Here is a 14237-nt window from a genome sequence, read left to right on the forward strand (position 1 = left end):
GAGCATAACAAAGAAGGGAATTTTGTTACTTACCGTAAATTCCTTTTCTTCTAGCTCCTATTGGGAGACCCAGACGATTGGGGTGTATAGCTACTGCCTCCGGAGGCCACACAAAGCATTACACTAAAAAGTGTAAGGCCCCTCCCCTTCTGGCTATACACCCCCAGTGGGATCACTGGCTCACCAGTTTTAGTGCAAAAGCAAGAAGGAGGAAAGCCAAGAACTGGTCTAAACAAATTCACTCCGAAGTAACGTCGGAGAACTGAAAACCGTTCAACATGAACAACATGTGTACCCGAAAAACAACCAAAAATCCCGAAGGACAACAGGGCGGGTGCTGGGTCTCCCAATAAGAGCTAGAAGAAAAGGAATTTACGGTAAGTAACAAAATTCCCTTCTTCTTCGGCGCTCCATTGGGAGACCCAGACGATTGGGACGTCCAAAAGCTGTCCCTGGGTGGGTAAAGAATACCTCATGTTAGAGCTGCGAAGACAGCCCTCCCCTACGGGGAGGCAACTGCCGCCTGCAGGACTCTTCTACCTAGGCTGGCGTCCGCCGAAGCATAGGTATGCACCTGATAATGTTTGGTGAAAGTGTGCAGACTCGACCAGGTAGCTGCCTGGCACACCTGTTGAGCCGTAGCCTGGTGTCGTAATGCCCAGGACGCACCCACGGCTCTGGTAGAATGGGCCTTCAGCCCTGATGGAAACGGAAGCCCAGCAGAACGGTAGGCTTCAAGAATTGGTTCTTTGATCCATCGAGCCAGGGTGGCCTTAGAAGCCTGCGACCCTTTGCGCTTACCAGCGACAAGGACAAAGAGTGCATCCGAACGGCGCAGGGGCGCCGTGCGGGAAATGTAGATTCTGAGTGCTCTCATCAGATCTAACAAATGTAAATCCTTCTCATACCGATGAACTGCATGAGGACAAAAAGAAGGCAAAGAGATATCCTGATTAAGATGAAAAGAGGATACCACCTTCGGGAGAAACTCCTGAATGGGTCGCAGCACTACCTTGTCCTGGTGGAAGACCAGGAAGGGAGCCTTGGATGACAGCGCTGCTAGCTCAGACACTCTCCGAAGAGATGTGATCGCTACCAGAAAAGCCACTTTCTGTGATAGTCTAGAAAGTGAAACCTCCCTCAGAGGCTCGAAGGGCGGCTTCTGGAGGGCAACTAGTACCCTGTTCAGATCCCATGGATCTAACGGCCGCTTGTACGGGGGTACGATATGACAAACCCCCTGCAGGAACGTGCGTACCTTAGAAAGTCGTGCTAGACGCTTCTGAAAAAAAACGGATAGCGCCGAGACTTGCCCTTTAAGGGAGCCGAGCGACAAACCTTTTTCTAACCCAGATTGCAGGAAAGAAAGAAATGTAGGCAATGCAAATGGCCAGGGAGACACTCCCTGAGCAGAGCACCAGGATAAGAATATCCTCCACGTTCTGTGGTAGATCTTAGCGGACGTGGGCTTCCTAGCCTGTCTCATGGTGGCAACGACCCCTTGGGATAATCCTGCAGACGCTAGGATCCAGGACTCAATGGCCACACAGTCAGGTTCAGGGCTGCAGAATTCCGATGGAAAAACGGCCCTTGGGACAGCAAGTCTGTTCGGTCTGGTAGTGCCCACGGTTGGCCGACCGTGAGATGCCACAGATCCGGATACCACGCCCTCCTTGGCCAGTCTGGGGCGACGAGTATGACGCGGCTGCAGTCGGATCTGATCTTGCGTAGCACTCTGGGCAAGAGTGCCAGAGGTGGAAACACATAAGAGAGCCGGAACTGCGACCAATCTTGCACTAAGGCGTCTGCCGCCAGAGCTCTGTGATCGCGAGATCGTGCCATGAAGGTTGGGACCTTGTTGTTGTGCCGGGACGCCATTAGGTCGACGTCCGGCCTTCCCCAGCGGCGACAGATTTCCTGAAACACGTCCGGGTGAAGGGACCATTCCCCTGCGTCCATGCCCTGGCGACTGAGGAAGTCTGCTTCCCAGTTTTCTACGCCGGGGATGTGAACTGCGGATATGGTGGAGGCCGTGGCTTCCACCCACATCAGAATCCGCCGGACTTCCTGGAAGGCTTGCCGACTGCGTGTCCCCCCTTGGTGGTTGATGTATGCCACCGCTGTGGAGTTGTCCGACTGAATTCGGATCTGCCTTCCTTCCAGCCACTGCTGGAAGGCTAGTAGGGCAAGATACACTGCTCTGATTTCCAGAACATTGATCTGAAGGGTGGACTCCTGCTGGGTCCACGTACCCTGAGCCCTGTGGTGGAGAAAAACTGCTCCCCACCCTGACAGACTCGCGTCTGTCGTGACCACCGCCCAGGACGGTGGTAGGAAGGATCTTCCCTGTGATAATGAGGTGGGAAGAAGCCACCACTGCAGAGAGTCCTTGGCCGTCTGGGAAAGGGAGACTTTCCTGTCCAGGGATGTTGACTTCCCGTCCCATTGGCGGAGAATGTCCCAATGAAGTGGGCGCAGATGAAACTGCGCAAACGGAACCGCCTCCATTGCCGCCACCATCTTCCCGAGGAAGTGCATGAGGCGTCTTAAGGAGTGCGACTGACTTTGAAGGAGCGCCTGCACCCCAGTCTGTAGTGACCGCTGCTTGTCCAGCGGAAGCTTCACTATCGCTGAGAGAGTATGAAACTCCATGCCAAGATACGTCAGTGATTGGGTCGGTAACAGAGTTGACTTTGAGAAGTTGATGATCCACCCGAACGTCTGGAGAGTCTCCAGTGCAACATCCAGGCTGAGTTGGCATGCCTCCTGAGAGGGTGCCTTGACAAGTAGATCGTCCAAGTAAGGGATCACAGAGTGTCCCTGAGAGTGCAAGACTGCTACCACTGCCGCCATGACCTTGGTGAACACCCGTGGGGCTGTCGCCAGACCAAATGGCAGAGCTACGAACTGAAGATGGTCATCTCCTATCACGAAGCGTAGAAAGCGTTGGTGCTCTGTAGCAATCGGCACGTGGAGATAAGCATCTTTGATGTCTATTGATGCTAGGAAATCTCCTTGAGACAATGACTGAGCGGAGGGATTCCATCCGGAACCGCCTGGCGTTCACATGCTTGTTGAGCAGTTTTAGGTCCAGAACAGGACGGAATGAGCCGTCCTTTTTTGGCACCACAAAGAGATTGGAGTAAAAACCTTGTCCTTGTTCCCGAAGAGGAACAGGGACCACCACTCCTTCTGCTCTTAGAGAATGCACCGCCTGCAGAAGGGCATCTGCTCGGTCGGGATGTGGGGAAGTTCTGAAGAACCGAGGCGGAGGACGAGAACTGAACTCTATCCTGTACCCGTGAGACAAAATGTCTGTTACCCACCGGTCTTTGACCTGTGGCAGCCAAATGTCGCAAAAGCGGGAGAGCCTGCCACCGACCGAGGATGCGGAGGGAGGCGGCCGAAAGTCATGAGGCAGCCGCCTTGGAAGCGGTACCTCCGGTTGCTTTCTTGGGGCGTGAGTGAGTCCGCCAGGAATCAGAGCTCCTTTGCTCTTTCTGAGTCCCTTTGGACGAGGAGAATTGGGGCTTGCCCGAGCCTCGAAAGGACCGAAACTTTGACTGCCACTTCCTCTGTTGAGGTTTGCTTGATCCGGGCTGGGGTAAGGAAGAGTCCTTACCTTTGGACTGTTTAATGATTTCCGCCAATTGCTCACCAAACAGTCTGTCTCCAGATAATGGCAAGCTGGTTAAACATTTTTTAGAAGCAGAATCTGCTTTCCATTCTTTTAACCACAAGGCTCTGCGCAAAACTACAGAGTTGGCGGATGCCATTGAGGTACGGCTCGTAGAGTCTAGTACCGCATTGATAGCGTAGGTCGCAAACGCATTCATTTGCGTAGTTAAGGACGCCACTTGCGGCACTGCTGGACTTAAGAAAGAGTCCACCTGTGCCAGACCAGCTGAAATAGCTTGGAGCGCCCACACGGCCGCGAATGCTGGAGCAAACGACGCGCCAATAGCTTCATAGACAGATTTCAACCAAAGGTCCATCTGTCTGTCATTGGCATCTTTAAGTGAAGCCCCATCCTCCACTGCAACTATGGATCTAGCTGCAAGCCTGGATATTGGAGGGTCCACTTTTGGACACTGGGTCCAGCGTTTGACCACGTCAGGGGGAAAGGGATAACGTGTATCCTTCAGACGTTTGGAAAAACGCTTGTCCGGATAAGCATGGTGTTTCTGGATTGATTCTCTGAAGTCAGAGTGGTCCAGAAAAGTACTCAATTTACGCTTGGGATACAGGAAATGGAATTTCTCCTGCTGGGCAGCTGCCTCCTCTGCTGAAGGGGCTGGGGGAGAAATATCCAACAGCCTATTGATGGCCGCTATAAGGTCATTTACCATGGCGTCACCATCTGGCGTATCCAAATTGAGTGCGGTGTCAGGACCAGACTCCTGATCACCCACCTCTGTCTCATCATATAGAGACCCTTCTCGCTGAGACCCTGACCCGCGTGATGACGTGGAGGGTCTCTCCCAGCGAGCTCGCTTAGGCGGCCTGGGACTGTCATCAGAGTCAGAGCCCTCAGCCTGTGATGCCTGGGACCCCCTTGAAGTACGGATTAGTTCCAACTGAGGGGGACCGGGGAACATAGACACAGCAGTGTCCATGGTCTGAGCAACTGGCCTGGACTGCAAGGTCTCCAGGATTTTTGTCATAGTCACAGACATTTTATCAGCAAAGACTGCAAATTCTGTCCCCGTCACCGGGGCAGGGCTCACAGGCGTCTCTGCCTGGGCTACCACCCCCATAGGCTCTGGCTGACGAAGTGCCACTGGGACTGAACATTGCACACAATGAGAGTCGTTGGAGCCTGCTGGTAGATTAGCCCCACATGCTGTACAAGCAGTGTATACAGCCCGTGCCTTGGCACCCTTGCGTTTTGTGGATGACATGTTGCTGTCTCCTCAGAGCAATATAGGGGTATACAGCCAAGAAGCGACCGTACAGTGCAGTATATATATATATATATATCTGGTACAGGAAAAAGTACACCAATACAACACTGTGGCACTAGTGGGGCCAGCACTAATGTGCTGCTTACCGCCCGCTAAACGCGGGTGTGTGGTCGCCAGAAATCCCTAGTCTGGGTCTCCCAGAGCCTCCGTCCTCCAGCCAGACTGCATGCAGGAATGGCTGCCGGCGTCCTGTGGAGGGGGGGGGCGGGCCCTGGGCGTGCTCAGACCAAAAGCGGGAAACCTGCGTTCCACTGTGCCTAGTGAGAGGGCTGGAGCATGTAAATAAGGCTCCAGCCCTCGGCGCTGACGATTGCACAGCGTCTGTCCCATTCCCTGACTGACAGGGAGGGAGCGGGAACGAAGCGGAGCTAGGCCGCAAAAGCCGGGGACTAAATTTATAAGCGCCGCCGCCGTAAAAGCGCGGTCGGCGCTAAGTCCCCGGCGCACTACAAGTCCCAGCCGCGCCGCCGCTCCGAGAGTGGCCGGCGCGGTAGTTCCCAGCACATGAAGTCACACATCTAAGCTGCTGTGACTCAAACCCCAGCGTGCAGCGCTACTGTCCCCGGCGCACTAACACACCCAGCAAGTCTGGCGTGTGCGTGCCTGTCTGTACGGGGACACAGAGTACCTGAAAGTTGCAGGGCCTTGTCCCTGAACGGTACCCAGCTCCGTATCCAGCAGGTTCACTGGGTCTGTGGATGGAGCCCGGCCTCAGGGCTTGGGGGCCGGTAAGATCCCACTTCCTCAGAGCCCCTCAGGGGGATGGGGAAGGAAAACAGCATGTGGGCTCCAGCCTCTGTACCCGCAATGGGTACCTCAACCTTACAAACCACAAGTGGGGTAAGAAGGGAGCATGCTGGGGGCCCCATATGGGCCCTCTTTTCTTCCATCCGACATAGTCAGCAGCTACTGCTGACTAAACAGTGGAGCTATGCGTGGATGTCTGACCTCCTTCGCACAAAGCAGAAAACTGGTGAGCCAGTGATCCCACTGGGGGTGTATAGCCAGAAGGGGAGGGGCCTTACACTTTTTAGTGTAATGCTTTGTGTGGCCTCCGGAGGCAGTAGCTATACACCCCAATCGTCTGGGTCTCCCAATGGAGCGCCGAAGAAAAGTTAATGTACTGTGATTGCAAACTCGTGTGAATAGGAATATGACCTATTACAGATTTCAAAAGTATAAAAAAAGCTTTATTTACGGAACTGGAAGCTACATAAATAGTAGTTGTTATAAGGTTCCATATGAATATACCGTATCAGGTTGGGCACACAACTTATGCTAGGAGTCTTGGATGTGAAAGGTGATGCCACAGACGCCTCTAATTCAGACAATGATATCCCTCCATGAGCCCTCTTCAGTGCCTGTGAACATATGCAAAGTTAATTTACACATATTTAAGTCAGAAAATGTAAAACTAGTGTTTGTAACATTTCTTAGTACTAAATGCAATCAGCATTACAATTACAAGGCTTTAGTATGAGAAAAAGAAACCCTTTGTAATATTTGCCCCTTCACTACCCAGTCCCTTGGATGGATTGTGACTAGAGATGAGTGAACCCTTTGAGGAGGGGGTAATTTTTTTTTTTTTTGCTGTTTCTTCCCCCAGTATGAGCTGTTCAAACACAGCAAGCGGCTCGCTCTCGGCCAAGCACTGAGCGTACCCGAGCACAGCATTGCTTGAGCGAGTGGTTTGCATATATACAACACTCAAACTCCGAACATGGATTTTACAAAAAAAAAAAAATCAAATGTTTGGTACAAACACCGAACTTTGCTGTTCGGGTTCGCTCATCTCTTGGTCCTGAGTCCTGACAGGCAGGTCCACGAGTCTCCTCCACAGGAGAACTTAGGAGAACGCAGCTGCTTGTACCCACGATCAGGGTTCGGTGCGGTGCGGTCTCTCACTTGTGTTCTCCCTACGGAGGACGTATGCGACTCTGCCGCTAACAACTGACATGCTGCGGTCTGGAAAGACGCTCCACAGGTCAATGTTTGCTGTAGAAAAAACAAGCATAGTGGGCACAGGATTTCTAGAAATCCCATCCACTGTGCTTGTACTGTACACTGCAGCGTATTGGAGGCAGCTGAAGCACGCTGCATCCAGAACGCAGCAAACACTGATCATGGGTACCTACCCTAATTGTGACCAAAATCGAGGCTGAGACTGCAGGAACTACATCAGCCTGATCTAGAAATTTAAAGAGTATAAAAAAGGTCTATGGAAAAATCTAATATATTGGTCACTTACCCCACAATCATTTGCGCCATCTCCACACATGCCTACATAGTAACTGTAAAATAAAATGGGAAAATACATTGAAATGTACAATACTATGGATGTTCAGGAATAAAAACCCATGATCGGTGTTTAGTCATTGCAACAAAGTTCTAGGCCAGGCAGTTTTAGGCTCTGTGCGCACTGGGAAATGGAATTTTCTTGAGAAAATTCCGCATGCTCTCAAAGATTACCGCACCCGCGGTAAAAAACCGCGGGAAACCGCACCCGGTTTGCCGCGGTTTTACCGCGGTATTGTTCGCGGTATTGCCGCGTGCGGGTTGGGATGTGCTTTATTGCATTCAATGCAATAAAGCACATTGAAAAAAAAAAAAAAAAAAATTATTTAATTCTGAGATAGTAGATAGATAGACAGAAGAATAGATAGAGGGATAGATAGATAGACAGACAGATAGAGGGATAGATAGATAGATAGATAGATAGATAAAGGACAGATCGCTGCATTTCCCACGGTCGGCAGTGAGTTCACATTACCGGCTGTGGGAAATGACCGGTAATTACCTCTGCTGTCTGCTGCATTCATTCAGCGCTGTGTCTGTGACAGTCGCGGCTGGATGTAAGCAGCGCAGGACCTGTGGATTACGCCGGAGCTTTGGTGCGGGAGAGGTTAATAAAATGGTGAACGAGGCTTGTTTGTTTTATTTAAAATAAAGGATTTTTCGGTGTCTGTGTTTTATTCACTTTACTTACGGGTTGATCATGTCAGCTGTCACAAACGCTGCCATGATCAAGCCTGGAGTTAATGGCGGTGATCCACCACCATTAACCCCTTGTATTACCTTGCTGCCACTGCTACACGGCAGCAAGAAGAGCCGAGGACACGCCGGTGCTGCCGCATAACGCATGCGACAGTCCCGGGGCAGCTGCGGCTGATATTCTCGGCTGCGGGAGGGGGAGTGAGGCGGGGGACATTAACCCTGCCCCTCTCCCTCCCCAGCCTGAGAATACCGGGCCGCCGCTGTGTGCTTACCTCGGCTGGAAGGTAAATATGCAGCGGAGCCCACGTTTTTTGTTTTCTATATTTCCGTTTTCTTTCTATGTGTATTCTATGTGTTCTGTGTCTGTGATGTGTCTGTGTTTACTCTCTGCACGGCTTCCTCTTCCTGTCATGACATCACTTCCCTGCAAAACCGCAGACAGGCGATGTACATTACCGGAGGTAAACCGCGAAATACCGCAGGGAATAACGCAGGAAAACGCAGTGAACCGCACAGAATTTGCTGCCTGCGTTATTCCCTGCGGGATTTCATGACTAACATTGGAGTCAATGGAGTGAAATCCCGCAGCGACGTGCGGAAAAGAAGTGACATGCACTTGTTTTTGCTGCGGGATTCCCGCAGCAAAACATGCAGCTGTCAAATTCCGCCCAGTGCGCACAGGATTTTTTTTCTCCATAAGATTTGCTGGTGATTCACTGCAGAGATGTTATGAACATTTTCTGCAGCGAAACATGCAGCAAATCCGCGGCAAAATCCGGTAAGTGCGCACATAGCCTAAGAAACCGAGAAACTCAAACAAATTCCTAGAAGAAAAGATATCCTCAACCACAATAAGAACATGTTCAAGATCGGGATTTCTCCACATTCCTGAAACAGACATTTTTTTTTTTTTTTTGTTGTACATGTAGTTTTAACAGCTCAAAATTTCAATTTCATGCAACCCTATTTTTCTATTAATATCGAGAAGAGAGGGGATTGTTATGTAAAGTTAAAAAAAAATGCATTATTTTAAAAATGTTTGGATGACCACAAAAAAAACCTCAAAATACATTGCAAATTGTATTCCCCTATTTTCATTGATTTCACATATTGTGTTGTTTCCATAAAGATCATAAAGGACTGGCATATTGCAATTGCAAGGCAAACTAAGCCCCTACTTGAACTGCAGATTTGGTCTGGGTATGTTAGGACCTAGCAGCTCCGTCTCCCTCCCAGCCCCGTCTCACATGATCGCCAAGATTGGAGGAGCCAACTTCCTATACGATACACACAGCGTTTGTATACTGCGCCAAACAGGCAGAGATGGTAATAAATCATCTGATTACTCTATGGGGAGTTCAGCTGTGCTCAATAGCTGCCTCTCTGCTCCTGTGCAATCTTCGTGCGGCAACTAACCCTGCCATGACGTTTTAAAAAGTCAATTCAGAGCGAAAAGCTGATAACCTGGAAGTTTAAAATAATTGGCAAGATATTAGATTTATACACACTGATTATACATTAAACTCGGGACTATAGAAAAGGAGAAAGTCTTGGGTATACTGGTTACAAGTAAGCTGAGCAGCACGGCATAAAAGGGAATTTTGTTTACTTACCGTAAATTCCTTTTCTTCTAGCTCCTATTGGGAGACCCAGACAATTGGGTGTATAGCTTCTGCCTCCGGAGGCCACACAAAGTATTACACTTAAAAAGTGTAACCCCTCCCCTCTGCCTATACACCCTCCCATGGATCACGGGCTCCTCAGTTTTGGTGCAAAAGCAGGAAGGAGGAAAACTTATAAATTGGTTTAAGGTAAATTCAATCCGAAGGATGTTCGGAGAACTGAAAACCATGAACCAAAGAAGGGAATTTTGTTACTTACCGTAAATTCCTTTTCTTCTAGCTCTTATTGGGAGACCCAGACGATTGGGGTATAGCTACTGCCTCCGGAGGCCACACAAAGCACCACACCAAAAAGTGCAAGGCCCCTCCCCTTCTGGCTATACCCCCCCGTGGTATCACGGGTTCTCCAGTTTTAGTGCCAAAGCAAGAAGGAGGAAAGCCAATAACTGGTTTAAACAAATTAACTCCGAGTAACATCGGAGAACTGAAAAACCGTTCAACATGAACAACATGTGTACCCGCAAACAACAAAAACATCCCGAAGGACAACAGGGCGGGTGCTGGGTCTCCCAATAAGAGCTAGAAGAAAAGGAATTTACGGTAAGTAACAAAATTCCCTTCTTCTTCAGCGCTCTATTGGGAGACCCAGACGATTGGGACGTCCAAAAGCTGTCCCTGGGTGGGTAAAGAAATACCTCATGTTAGGGCTGCAAAACAGCCCTCCCCTACGGGGGTGTCACTGCCGCCTGCAGGACTCTTCTACCTAAGCTGGCATCCGCCGAAGCATAGGTATGCACCTGATAATGCTTGGTGAAAGTGTGCAGACTGGACCAGGTAGCTGCCTGGTACACTTGTTGAGCCGAAGCCTGGTGTCGTAATGCCCAGGACGCACCCACGGCTCTGGTTGAGTGGGCTTTTAGCCCTGAAGGAACCGGAAGCCCCGCAGAACGGTAGGCCTCTAGAATTGGTTCTTTGATCCATCGAGCCAGGGTGGCTTTAGAAGCCTGCAACCCCTTGCGCGGACCAGCGACAAGGACAAAAAGTGCATCGGAACGGCGCATGGGCGCCGTGCGGGAAATGTAGAGTCTGAGTGCTCTCACCAGATCTAACAAACGTAAGTCCTTTTCATACCGGTGAACCGGATGAGGACAAAAGGAAGGCAAGGATATATCCTGATTAAGATGAAATGAGGATACGACCTTAGGGAGAAACTCCGGAATGGGGCGCAGCACTACCTTGTCCTGGTGGAACACCAGGAAGGGAGCCTTGGATGACAGAGCTGCCAGCTCAGACACTCGCCGAAGCGATGTGATCGCAACGAGAAACGCCACCTTCTGTGACAGGCGAAAAAGGAAACTTCCTTCAGAGGCTCGAAAGGCGGCTTCTGGAGAGCAACTAATACCCTGTTGAGATCCCATGGATCTAACGGCCGCTTGTACGGGGGTACGATATGACAGACCCCCTGTAGGAATGTGCGCACCTTAGAAAGACGTGCTAGACGCTTCTGAAAAAACACGGATAGTGCCGAGACTTCCCCCTCAAGGAAGCCGAGCGACAAGCCCTTTTCTAACCCCGATTGCAGGAAGGAAAGAAAAGTAGGCAATGCAAATGGCCAGGGAGACACTCCCTGAGCCGAGCACCAGGTTAAGAAAATCTTCCACGTTCTGTGGTAGATCTTAGCATAGGTGGACTTCCTAGCCTGTTTCATGGTGGCAACGACCCCTTGGGATAATCCTGAAGACGCTAGGATCCAGGACTCAATGGCCACACAGTCAGGTTCAGGGCCGCAGAATTCCGATGGAAAAACGGCCCTTGGGACAGTAAGTCTGGCCAGCCTGGTAGTGACCACGGTCGGCCGACCGTGAGATGCCACAGATCCGGGTACCACGATCTCCTCGGCCAGTCTGGGGCGACGAGTATGACGCGGCTGCAATCGGATCTGATTTTTTGCGCAGTACTCTGGGCAAGAGTGCCAGAGGTGGAAACACATATGTGAGCCGGAACTGCGACCAATCTTGCACTAAGGCGTCTGCCGCCAGAGCTCTGTGATCGCGCGATCGTGCCATAAATGCCGGGACCTTGTTGTTGTGCCGAGACGCCATTAGGTCGACGTCCGGCACCCCCCAGCGGCGACAGATTTCCTGAAACACGTCCGGGTGAAGGGACCATTCCCCTGCGTCCATACCCTGGCGACTGAGGAAGTCTGCTTCCCAGTTTTCTACGCCCGGGATGTGAACTGCGGATATGGTGGATGCTGTGTCCTCCACCCACATGAGGATTCGCCGGACTTCCTGGAAGGCTTGCCGACTGCGCGTCCCTCCTTGGTGGTTGATGTATGCCACCGCTGTGGAGTTGTCCGACTGGATTCGGATCTGCTCTCTTTCTAGCCACTGCTGGAAAGCTAGTAGGGTAAGATACCCTGCCCCGATTTCCAGAACATTGATCTGAAGGGTGGACTCCTGCTGAGTCCACGTCCCCTGAGCCCTGTGGCGGAGACAAACTGCTCCCCACCCTGACAGACTCGTATCTGTCGTGACCACTGCCCAGGATGGGGGTAGGAAGGATCTTCACTGTGACAATGAGGTGGGAATAAGCCACCATTGCAGAGAGTCCTTGGCCGTCTGGGAAAGGGAGACTTTCCTGTCCAGGGAGGTTGACTGCCCGTCCCATTGGCGGAGAATGTCCCCTTGCAGTTGGCGCAGATGAAACTGCGCAAAGGGAACTGCCTCCATGGCTGCCACCATCTTCCCTAGGAAGTGCATGAGGCGCCTTAAGGGGTGCGACTGGCCTTGAAGGAGAGACTGCACCTCTGTTTGCAGTGAACGCTGCTTGTTCAGCGGAAGCTTCACTATCGCTGATAGAGTGTGAACTCCATGCCGAGATACGTTAGTGATTGAGTCGGTGACCGATTTGACCTTGCCAAATTGATGATCCACCCGAAAGTCTGGAGAGTCTCCAGCGTAACATTCAGGCTGCGTTGTCATGCCTCGAGGGAGGGTGCTTTGACGAGTAGATCGTCCAAGTAAGGGATCACCGGGTGTCCCTGAGAGTGCAAGACTGCTACCACTGCTGCCATGACCTTGGTGAACACCCGTGGGGCTGTCGCCAGACCGAATGGCAGAGCTACGAACTGAAGATGGTCGTCTCCTATCACAAAACGTAGAAAACGTTGGTGCTCCGTAGCAATTGGCACGTGGAGATAGGCATCTTTGATGTCTGTTGAGGCAAGGAAGTCTCCTCGAGACATTGAGCTAATGACGGATCGGAGGGATTCCATCCGGAACCGCCTGGCGTTCGCATGCTTATTGAGCAGTTTTAGGTCCAGAACAGGACGGAAGGAGCCGTCCTTTTTTGGAGCCACAAAGAGATTGGAGTACAAACCCTCGCCCTCGTTCCTGAGGGGGGACAGGGATCACCACTCCTTCTGCTCTTAGAGCGTCCACCGCCTGCAGCAGGGCATCTGCTCGGTGGGGAGGTGGGGCCGTTCTGAAGAATGGAGTCGGAGGACGAGAACAGAACACTGTCCTGTGCACGTGAGCACAATGTCCGTCACCCACCGGTCTGTGACCTGTGGCAGCTAAATGTCGCCAAAGGCGGGGGAGTCTGCCATCAACCGCGGATGCGGAGAGAGAGAGAGAGCTGAGAGTCATGAGGAGACCGCCTTGGTAGCGGTTCCTCCGGCTGCCTTCCTTGGGCGTGATTGAGCCCGGCCGGCATCTGAGCCCGTCTGAGGTTTTGTAGCCCTTTTGCACGAGGACAATTGGGACCTGCCCGAGCTTGGGAAGGACCGAAACCTCGACTGTACTTTTAGGACAGCATTAATAGGGTAAGTCGCAGTGCAGACATTGCGGAGTTACGGACGCCTCTGCGGTACAGATGTACATGTGCTCAAGGCCAGCTGCGCAAGAACAGCTGAAAAGGTTAGGTTGCCTATACGGCTGTGAATGCCGGAGCAACCGACACGCCGATAGCCTCCTAGACAGATTTCAACCAGAGTCCATCTGTCTGTGAATGGCATCTTTAAGTGAAGCCCCATCTCCAGTGCAACTATGGCTCTAGACGCAAGCCTGGAGATTGGAGAATCCACCTTTGGACCCTGGGTCCAGCGCTTGACCACGTCAGGGGAAAAGGGATAACGTGTATCTTAAAAACGTTTGGAGAAGACGCTTATCTGGTAAGCGTGGTGTTTCTGGACTGCTTCTCTGAAGTCAGCGTGGCCAGAAAAAAACTCAATATCCGTTTGAGATACTGAAAAGGGACTTCTCCTGCTGTGAAGCTGACTCCTCCACTGGGGGAGCTGAGGGAGAAAGATCCAACCTTCCATTGATGGACGCTATAGGATCATTCCGTATGGCGTTACCATCCGGTGTATCCGGATTGATAGCGATGTCAGGATCAAAGTCCTGGAGAGCTGCCTTATCATACAGAGAGTCCTCCTGGGACCCCCCCGTTCCAAATGAGGTTGGTCAGGAAGATTGCCCATGGCCTGTCTGGACTGCAAGTCTCTATCTTATGACAATATATCTGTCGAAACTGCAACTCCGTCCCTGTCCTTGGATAGGGATGACAGGTGGTTTCTTTGGCCACGACTAGTAGAGACCCCGGCAGACGAAGCGCTAGAGACCCCGGCAGACGAAGTGCTACAGGGGAGCATGCA

General features: G+C 51.5%; 1 protein-coding gene across 2 annotated transcripts in view; it reads right to left on the minus strand.

Moving 5' to 3' along the window:
* The window catches only part of ATP13A3 (ATPase 13A3), a 268385-nt gene that overhangs the window by 36327 nt on the left and 217821 nt on the right, over positions 1–14237 (minus strand). For both annotated transcript variants that reach the window (XM_075340514.1, XM_075340513.1), the window contains exons 24-25: positions 7213–7255; positions 6216–6325 (exon numbers count right to left, since the gene is read on the minus strand). In XM_075340514.1, coding sequence (XP_075196629.1) covers positions 6216–6325; positions 7213–7255 — 153 coding nt within the window. The remainder of the gene's footprint in view (positions 1–6215; positions 6326–7212; positions 7256–14237) is intronic.

Source organism: Anomaloglossus baeobatrachus, chromosome 3 (assembly GCF_048569485.1).
Source record: "Anomaloglossus baeobatrachus isolate aAnoBae1 chromosome 3, aAnoBae1.hap1, whole genome shotgun sequence".
Lineage (NCBI taxonomy): Eukaryota > Metazoa > Chordata > Amphibia > Anura > Aromobatidae > Anomaloglossus > Anomaloglossus baeobatrachus.